The following is a 10,761-nucleotide window of genomic DNA, read 5'->3' as shown; positions in this document are numbered from 1 at the left end:
TGGGATTTGAACTCTGGACCTTTGGAAGAGCAGTTGGGTGCTCTTGCCCACTGAGCCATCTCACCAGCTACTAGGAAGGTTCTTAAAGCCCCACATACAGCTGTCAATTGCTAGTCCAAAGACCCAAAGACTTTCACATTCCTCAAACAATGAAAACAACCAAGGCCTATCACAGCAAAACCTGGAACGAACCTGCCTTATTTAATTTTCTATTGCTGTGCTAAGATACCATGACCACAACAATCTATTAAAAAGTTTATTGGGTTTACAGTTTCAGAGGGAAGTTCATGATTGGGAGCATAGCAGGAGATAAGAAAGCAAGCAGGCAAGCAAGCAAGTGGGCAAGCAAGTGGGCAAGCAGGCAAACATGGCATTGGAAAAGTAGCTGAGAGACTGCATGTTGAGACAACAACAAGGAAAAAGAGAGAGAGAGATAACTCATAACAACAGTGTGGAGGTTTTAAACCTCAAAGCCCCACTGCCAGTGATACACCTCTAACAGGGCCACACCTCTTAATCTCTCCCAAACAGTTCTCCCAGCTGAGGACTAAGCATTTAAACATGTGAACCTATGTGGGCTATCTTGTTCAAACCATCACATTCAGCTATGGATTCTTACTCTAAAATACTCAGACCTGTCTACCAAGAAGTCCATAGATAAAATTTAGAATATTTCAAAGCTTGGATAGAAAAAAAAATTATTTTAACCAACAATTGAAATTTTGCATTTCATTCTGGTATCAATAGATGTCATAACTCAGAAACACTTGTAGGCCTGTGATGCTGACAGTGTAGAAATCACTGGCTTTCTGGGACTCATGATATAAGTCAGCAGTTGGACATTTGTCTAGCATGCCTGAGACCTGCGTTCCATCTTCTGCTCTACAAAAGCAGCAGTGTAATTCACACTTGAGGATATCATTTGTCTTTACTTTCTCACTGAAGGTGTGGTAATGTTAAATATGCTGTCAGTACCTACCCCTTAATGCAGTAAGACACATACATGTAGCTCTTGACACAAATTTGGTTTTGAAAAGGCTTTAAAATCCATTTCAATGTCACTGGTTTGATATTATGATGCCTAGCATATGATAAATACATAAGCAATGCTGAGGGGGAAGGGGAGCTGGGAAACGTCCCACATTCTGGAACGAGGTTCCTCTCCACCTTTCAGGATTCAGTGTTCACAGCTCAGGTCAACACTCCAGTCCACCATGGAGTATTTTCCTTATGTGCATGCTCAATGCCCCCAATAAAGTCCATGCCATCTTAGCTTAGTCTCTCTCTCTCCATTTTTTCATCCCCAATCAGAAGCAGTCATTTTGCCCCTCCCTCACAAATCTCTTGCAGGGAAAACCGTTGCACTGTGATTTGTGTGGCATTCCTTGGCCCCATCACCAAGATACATTGTCCCTGTAAAACCCTTTCAGAGGGCATGTCTAGAAATTTCACAAGATGCCATAAGTTAGTAACCTCTGTGACCTCATCTCATCCCTGTGATTCCATTCTTCCAACCTAACCACTACCCACAATGCAGTGTGCTTCCTTCCATGATCATTTCTTTGTATGGAAAATGTATAGAAACATAAGATAGCATATATACTGCATTGTGCAACTGTATTCATTATATTATCTATAATATCTACATAATTCATCTATGTAGTTTGTTTTCTTAACTATTATAAATGTAATGAAAATCTACACACACATCTATTCGTCCTGCTTTTTAAATTTTCACTATCCGTTCTACTTGTGGGTATGTTTGGGAATAACAGAAATTCACAAATTCACAACCAAATTTATTCTGTACTATTCAGTACCAACAGCAATGACAGCTGGTTTTGACTTAGTCAGTCACTCTTTTATTACTATGAAGACACATGACCAAGGCTTGTCTTATTAAAAGAAAGCTTTGAATTAGTGGCTGGTTTATGGTTTCAGAGGTTTAGTTCATTATCATCATGGCAGGGAGCATGGCAGCTGGCATGGCAGGCATTGACAGGCATGGTGCTGGGGAAGTAGTGAGAGCTACATATTCATTCCTGCAGGCAGGCAAAGAGAGAGGTACAGAGACAGAGACACAGACACACACAGAGAGACATAGACACAGACACACACACAGAGAGACAGAGAGAGAGACAGAGAGAGAGACAGAGAGAAGAAAAGAGGCAGAGAGACAGAGGCTGACATAGGTTTTTGATACCTCATGGGTTTTTTGAGACCTTAAATCCCACCCCTAGTGACACTTCCCCTAATCCTTTCAGAGACTTTCCACACCCAGGTGAGTAATGATTAAATATTCAAATAAACGAGTCTGTGGGGGTGGTCAGTCTTTTTTTGTTTTGTTTTTCGAGGCAGATTTCTCTGTGAAGCCTTGGCTGGTCTGGAACTCACAGAGATCCACCTGCCTCTGCCTCAGGAGTGCTGGGATTAAAGATGTATGCCACCTAGGAGTCAGGGGAGGCGACCATTCTTATAAAAAACACTGCACTGGTAATTCTGTACTTGCTACAAATAGGGGCTAAATTCTTCTTGAGTAAACCAACTCATCTCCATGCTCACAGCCTTACGGATGCTGTTACGATCTCAGTTTTAAAGATGAGGAAACTGGGGGCTAGTGAGATGGCTCAGTGAGTAAGAGCACCGACTGCTCTTCCAAAGGTCCAGTGTTCAAATCCCAGCAACCACATGGTGGCTCACAACCATCCGTAACGAGATCTGATGCCCTCTTCTGGAGTGTCTGAAGACAGCTACAGTGTACTTATATATAATAAATAAATAAATCTTTAAAAAAAAAAAAAAGATGAGGAAACTGAGGCACAAAGTCACATTCTGTGCACAAGCTGTTAGTAATTCTGATCATAAATCTAAACAGACATTACAGAACTCAAGAACTCTCATTTAACCTGACCCACACAGGTGTCACCTCATAGGGAGCCCAAAAATATAGCTATGGCGACCTGCACCTACTGAAGCCATTAGCGTCTGAGAAGGTCCTGAAAGTCCTGGGGTTTCTTTGTCATTGAAAATCTTTATGCAGTTCCTTGGCCACTTGGTCTAATAATCACAGTAATTGACTAGGCCAAGAGAAAGGTGGAATGTGCTTATGGTTAACTCTGGTCAAACTTGACATCCAGACTCAGAACAACCTTCTGGAAGTGGGGTCTCTGCTTCCTAATGCCCAAAGGATTCTACAGGCAGCACGAACAACAGTGTGCCCCAAATGAGAATGTCCATGGATTACAGATGAGCATGTGCTAATGAGAGCCGATCGCCACAGCCTGCCTGGTCTCCAGGGCGATAAGAACATTATTAAAGCCTGCCACATAATTCATCAAGGCCTCCTGCTGGCTGGGGAAAGGCTAATCTCCCAAGGTAGCAAGTTCCAGAATGGCCAACAAGAAACAAACCTTCAGAAATGTTATCTTTTTTAATTATCTGGACTCCGAGAAGAGATGAAATAATCTTTCTGTTGCCCTGTGAACGCGGCTTTGCTCCCTGGTTTAGATCGGCACACATCTGAGCATCCACGCAGCGCCACATGTAACTGGAAGGCACAGGTAATGAAAATGCAGGTGTGCCTGCCCCATGCTTCACAGGATGCAAATGTGACTGACTAAATGGCCTGTCAATCATCCAGCACTCAAGCAGCAGAGCCAAAGGCTTTTCTCTCAACTTTCTTCCTTATCCTGAGGCAGTGTGGGGAAGCTCTGTTATGCAGTCTCCTTTATGCTTTGACTCTGAGGCCATGGCTCGGCTATCTGATCCTCCATGTTTATATTATATCAGAGAGGGACAGAGGATTGCTGCGAGCATGAAGTGAGGGGTTTGGAAAGCACAGAACATATGAATGCTTAAACACCTCCTTAGTACACCAGCACTAGGAGGTGGGGCAGGCCAGGCTGCTGTGCTGTGCGCCCTCTTTAAGATGCAGGCAAGCTATGGCTTCCACACATCCAGTCCATTGCCGCATCCTAAAGGGATAACACAGATAAAGGGATGAAATGTGGGCAGCCTCAGACCCACCACGCAGCAAGCACCCACTTAACCGTGGCGACTGCTGCCATGTGTGTCTAACGGATCTCGGATTGCCACGGTCTACTGTGAAAGTCACAGGATTGAGGCCTCACATCCCTGACATTCTGATTCTTGTTTACACTAGAAAATGCATACGTGTAAAATAGAATAAATAGGCTCTGACACGCCCTTCCAAGCAACCCCGCCTGAGACTCATTCACTCACTCATTCACTCACTCACTCATTCATTCATCCCAGACTTGTTTATAAAGCACCTATGACAAATACTGTTTGTGGTAGCAACCAGGTGTGTGTTAGCAACCAGGCATCTCCACCATCTGCCCCCAGGGACCCAGTGACAGCAGACGTCATCACTAGCTGCCAAGATGTGACACATTCCCATGTCATTAAGAGATGCATTGTGCTACATCCCCTAATAAAAGGCCAGTCCTTCTCCCTGATCCCTCTCCCCTCCACCCTTGCCCAGAGGCCTTCTCTGTATACTCCCTCCCATTAAACCTCCCATGTGAGATCTGTCACATGGTATGACTTTATGGTATCCTTTGCTTAAATCGTAATAGTTTGCCTTTAAGAGTTGATAGACTTTCCAGTAAACTTGTAAGTAGAGCATGACTGTACCACATACTGTAATAAATTCAAGACAGTTTACTGATCAGAGCCCAAAACATCTCCTAGCATTAAAGATCTGAATAAATACATTAACCTCAGCTTTTGTCTAAGAATTTTTAAATTCCACTGACTTTTCCTTTCATAATGTTTCTCTCCCTTCCTTTCAGTCATCCACACAATAGAAGAGGCACTAAGCCCATCTTCGATGTTTATTGAGCATCTACTACGGGTTAAGGCCTGTGCAGGTTGCTGGGTACATGAAAATGGCAGCACACAGACAGACTCCCTTGTGTAAGGAGCTCTGAGACTGTCTGGGAAGGCTAAGAACCAAGCAGGCATCACAGAACTGGGTGGTCACTGCTATGACAGGGACACGTGCCTGTGTCAGGAGGATGGAGACATGGAATTGGGAGTGGCTAGAGGGAAGAATGCAGGAAACCCTGGGACGTCTTCATTGGCAGCTGGATATGAAAGGAAAGCAGGTAAGAGTCAGGAAAAATGGATAGTACACTCCAGACATAGTGGGCAGCATGTGCAAAGGCACGTGGAGCCTGACAGTATTTCGAAACTGAAAGAAAACCAGAATGGCTAGCCCGTGCGTGAAGCAGGTGAAAGGCAGTGGTTCATGTTAGCCCAGGCCAGGTGGGGCAGGGCTCAGATAGAACCCGCTCTAAGGGTACTTCCAGAGAATGGGAAGTTAAGGATGGTAAGCCAAAATAACCTGGTGGTACATGGACGCACGGAGTCCAGTGCCAAGGTTCCAGGCAGACACAGAGCGGGGCCCTGAGGTTACTCTCCTGCACCAAGGCTGCAGCAGATCCGATTCTCACCTCTGGTCAGGAGAGGGAAAGAATAAGAGCTGAGTGTGTGTCTAGATGCCTCACAGGGGGACGACAGAAGATGTATCGTCACAACCGAAGGAACTCAAACGTGTGAGGCAGGACACACACTCCTCAGGTATTCCTTGTGGGAGCTTTAGTGGGGTTTATCTTGGTCCCTTCAAACTGGCAAGGACAACATAAGAAGGATGTGAGCTCTAACCTGCTCCTCTCCCAAACTCACGTTCAGACACCTCTTTCCACAGAGAAGCCCGATTAGAATCCAAAGGAGGTATCAGTACCAGCTCCTAGTCGCCAGCCAAGAGGGCCCTCTGAAGGGGAGGGACAAGCCTCACAGACTTATCAAGGGAAAGGTAGTGCTTGAGAAGAGGGATTGGGCCAGGAGAAAATGAGCCACTCCCACCAGGTTCTATAGTAGGTACTCAGCATCTCTCTCGCAAGGCTTCCACCTCCCACTGACAGGAGGAACATATGGCTGCTCAGGGGATACAACCAGTGAGCCAGGAATTTCCCATCTTGGACTTGATCCTGCTGAGTAAAGGGATCACACGGCATATTCTTGGATGCCCATCCGTATTATTTATAACAGAGGAAGTCTATGCTTACATAAATTCCTAAGGTTTAAAAAAAAATAGGCCGAGTGAATTCGGTGCCTTCATTTGACAATGTAGTTATTTTTAAAAACCATGTTTTTAAAGGATATTGTGAGATACAGCGATGCACTCTCAAATAGTAAGTGACAAGTCCCAAACGGAACTATACGTGTGTCACGATCTCAGTCTTTAAAACTGGATGTGCCTACGGGCCAGCAAGATGCCTCAGATGGTAAAGGCGGCTGCTTATCAAGCCTGCCGACCAGGGCTCAACCCCAAGACTCACGGGGTTGAAGAAGAGAACTGATAGAGACACGGAGCATTGAGGACCACGTGGGCACAGTGAGCTCATGGACACAGAAGGCAGCAAGGAATAGCAAACCTGATGGCACGTCAAGCTTGCAAATGCTCTACAGCTCAAACAATATCTCCTCCGTTGCACTCCTGCCACTTTGGGCTTCACATTCATGGTATTCTACTCTGCACATCTGAGCAATGCCAACATCATAAAGGTCAACTATGACGACAGGAAGGCAGCATGTAGAAACACGGCTGCTGCTCGGAGGCAGGTCTGCCAAGTGTTCTACTCTTTCTATGTCCCTACGTTTCTACAGAGGACAGTGGCTCACCTGTCCTAGCACATTGTCACAGGGGGCTGCTTTTCTGTCCAGCCCAGGGCTCATTGTCTCAGGCTGAGCTGAGTTCTTGTGTTAAGGGCACAGCTGGCTTTCCTGCCAAGGCCTTCACAGGACATCAAGGGCTCACCGAGTTCCCCACTCGGGCATCTCTCAGCCATTGGGATTTAAGTCAGCAAATTGCAGTGGGAGAAGCTATCTCTCCACCAGCAGCCCACTCATATCCTCTGACGTGAGAGGAGATTTGGAGGCGGCTGTCAGGAGCCTTCTCCACTCTGCAAATTGTTCTCAAAAATATACGCTGCCTTAATTTTTCGTTTCTGAAATAGTTTCTGTTCTATCCTCTCCGGAAGCTGGGGGCTCAGGTGATGGATCAGTTCAAGTGGTGAGGGAAAAATAGACCCCAATTATTTTGTCAACTCTGGAGACATTCTAGTCCCAACGACACAACAATTCTTTGGAGGCAGGTCATCCTTCCCTGGGCTTCAAGACCTTCTAGTGTCCCCTGTAAAAGGAGTTCTCAAAGAAGGGACTTGGCTGGAGTCTACAAATACCTCGGAATTACATGTGATTTAAGATCTTGCTTTATAGCTCAGGCTAGCTTCAAACTCAAATGCTGGGACTGACTGCATATGTGTGTCACCACGCTTGACAGGTCCCTATGAATCAATGGGTGAATTCACCGGTGCAAACAACTCCTAGCTTTTTACATCACAAATGGTTCTTTAAAGTGGGGTAAACCTTAGAGGTCTTGCTCTTCCTCTCCCCCCCCCCCACCTCTCATTCTAGAGTGAGTACCAAAAGCAGGCCGTGTAGCCAGCGTTATGCTGACTAAATGGGAACCTGACTACTGACCCAAAAAGATGCCCATCTTATCTAGCAACTTCTTGTTCAATGCACACATCCTGTGGCTGTCTCATCATTTAGGAAGTGGAGTCTAAACTGAGAAGTACCTATCACACTACCCCTCACACCCACCACCAGGAGCCACTAATTGAAACCTACCCCTTAACCCCCCACACACACTTTCCACTTATACAGAGCAATAGGCACAAAAACAACTCTTTAGCAGGTGCCTCAGTCCCTGCTATGGAGGCAAGGGGGGCTGTTTGAGTCTTCAGGTTATTGGTCAGTTTGGTGCAAAATTATGAAATAGCAACAACAGATCCACCACCCCTTTAGGACTGTTGCTGTAAGGACTCGCCTAGACATCACCACTTAAAAGCACAAAGACAGTCCCTTTAAGCCTAAACCAGCCAATCAATAAAGACCACTTCCTTATCAGAATAACTAATTCACTGGACTCAGACCTTTAGATAGGGTTGCATTTATGGTGAACCGGCTTCTCAGGGGTGGCTTCACCCACCACTTTATTCAGCTTAGTTCATCTCCTCTGAGTGCACACGAGGCACCAGGTTTGAAGTGAAAAACTCCTTTCTGGCCATGCCTGGTTCTTCCACACTTCCTGTCGGCTCTGTTGACTCTAAGGGTTGGTGGAACTTGCAACACAGCAATTTCATGGAAGCCTTTACAACAGCTTCCAGGTCTCTAACTTGGACAATTATTGTACTGTGGCAACAAATGGAGGAAACCCAGCCTAGGCACTGGAGACCTGCTTGCCAAGACTCAGACAGAAAGCCAAGCAAATCAGAAACAAGCCCGACCATAGCTAACCCCCTATGATAGTCCTACTAGTGAAATGGGGTAGTTTCTTTTTTTTCTACAAAATCTCATTATTATGACAAAGCATGATACATGAGTTAGCAAGATAAGAGGAAACATCTGTAATTGCACAGGGAGAAAAATCATTATCTAGAAATTATTCATTACCTGAGACCTAGGTGGCCTGAATAAGGAGACAAAGCCATCGGTGCCTATCAAGACAACAACTAAATCAAACTTAAAACTGCCAGTAATCCTTTCTGATGAGGTCAGCAGTTCTCAGGTAAAAAACACTTGGAGACAGGCATCTCTGAAACACACACATCAGCTTGCAGCCGAGGAGACTGGAGGCTGACGCAGAATCCTAGAAATGCCTGGACAAAAGTCTTGCTCTGCTCCTCAGGGAGATAGTTCATCTGCACGATGGCTGACGAGTCTGGAGATTTGACTTGAGAGATGGCTCAGTGGTTAGGATCACTGACTGCTCTTCTAGAGGTCCTGAGTTCAATTCTCAGCACCCATATGGTGGCTAAAAAATTTATCTGTAATGGGATTTAATTCCCTGTTCCAGTGTATATGAAGACAGAACACTCGTATAAAATAAATAAATATTTTTAAAAGTAAACTAAAACAAACAAACAAAAACCTCTGTAAATCCTAAAAGTTGTAAAGTTCCACAAATTAAAAGTATTGAAACACACAATAAATCTTACTGCTGATGCGAGAAGCTCCATAGCTTCCTGTCAATAAGACAATATCCAATGAATAAAGAGAACCCCAGAAGAACATCTTTTTATCTTGTTACCATGGCAACCTGGTAAACTGTGCCAACTCCATCAATCTGATGGTCTAAAAGACTAGGATAGATAAACACCATATGGTGAAATAAAGACACTCAAGTATATGATTAGCAGCTAACTCAGGATCACTCCACCAAGACTGTTACATCAGGAAATCTGACAATAATTAAAAGTAGCTAAAAGAGGATTGCTCATATTGAGCAGATAAGTGGCATTAAATGGGAATAATAATTTATATTTAAGGAGTTTTCAGTTTTCACAATGGCTTTAGAAGACCCCCCTGTCTAACCAAATGAAGATGACAAGCCTTCACACATCCTAGAGCACTTTCACAGTCTCTGTAGGAACCACCACAATGGATCCAAACTGCATGAAGAGTCGATCCCAAATAACATCTAAGAAGAAGAGATAGGAAGACAGGAGGAACCTGGGAGGCCTAAGGTCTTACTCTAGCCCTCACCCGGGGAGGCTTCTCAGTTGCATCAGTTGTAGGACCAGAGTCCATGCACATGAGGTTGGCAAAATGAATCACCTAGGAGATCCAAGGGGGCTCCCTACCTGTGCCATCAGCAGCCCTCAGCCACCAACTCACTGAGCCTCTTCTGCAAGCTTGTGCTTTTGCACACAGACACAATGTAGCTAAGGATTGCTGCGTGCTTTTCAAACATCAGGTGTCATGTTTGGTATTCTCATTTTCGTTGTTACATTTCACTCACCAAGTCAGGTGGAGTCTTTTCAGCCTTATTTTCCAGATGAGGAATCACTGCACATGAATGCTAAGTACAGAATCTTGACTAAGATCTGTTGAACCCAGACCCACTCACCTACTACAAGAATCTTCTTCCAGCCTTTGGGCCATCCAGCTACTGGAATCAGGCCAGGCCACAGACTCCACCCACCTCCCAAAGGAAAAACACCCGATCTATCTTCTTGAACCGGTGTCTCAAAATGCATGCTGGGATTAACCTAGATGCTACACAGATGCCTAAGTTTATAATTCATTTTGAGAGAAAACACATAGGCAAATAAATACATTGGCTTAAAGTTCAAGTTAGCTATACAACTTTCTCCAGTAAAATGAAAAAGAGATTAAAAACAAAAAAATTCCTGTAAGTCACATCTCCACAGCTGGACATCCACTTAAAGCATGCATGATGATAACAGATGACATTCATACTAAAGTCGGTGCTGTGGTGTGCCAGGGGCAGAGCGGGGGCAGGGGGTGGGTACAAAGAACTGAACTTACACTTATGTCAAGACTGCACAGGCTGACAGCATCTTCATCCTGGGCACTCTGCTTCCGTTTCCGCTGCAAGACAGATGAAAAGACAAATTCAAATATAAACAGGATTGTGGCTTTGATTAAGGAAGAAAACAAACCAGATAACTCATGGAGTCCTTATCACTTCCCTGTGTCAGCCAAAAGCTTCAGCCACCAATGCAAGGTAGGAGGTCCGAGAACCATGGGGATTATTAAGCTCTGTGGTGAGGTGATTTGTTTGCATGGTTATTCCTATGTCATCACAATCTACCAATCTCTCTCTCTCTCTCTCTCTCTCTCTCTCTCTCTCTCTCTCTCTCTCTC

At 44.8% G+C, this 10,761-nt stretch overlaps 1 protein-coding gene across 3 annotated transcripts in view; it reads right to left on the bottom strand.

Moving 5' to 3' along the window:
- Window positions 1-10,761, bottom strand: part of Arhgef3 (Rho guanine nucleotide exchange factor 3) — a 291,654-nt gene that overhangs the window by 129,112 nt on the left and 151,781 nt on the right. For all 3 annotated transcript variants that reach the window (XM_021203021.2, XM_029541454.1, XM_021203019.1), the window contains one exon: window positions 10,423-10,485. In XM_021203021.2, coding sequence (XP_021058680.2) covers window positions 10,423-10,485 — 63 coding nt within the window. The remainder of the gene's footprint in view (window positions 1-10,422; window positions 10,486-10,761) is intronic.

Source organism: Mus pahari, chromosome 8 (genome assembly GCF_900095145.1).
Source record: "Mus pahari chromosome 8, PAHARI_EIJ_v1.1, whole genome shotgun sequence".
Taxonomy (NCBI): domain Eukaryota; kingdom Metazoa; phylum Chordata; class Mammalia; order Rodentia; family Muridae; genus Mus; species Mus pahari.
Note: the sequence above shows the minus strand (reverse complement) of the source record. Positions and strands in the feature narration are given on the sequence as shown.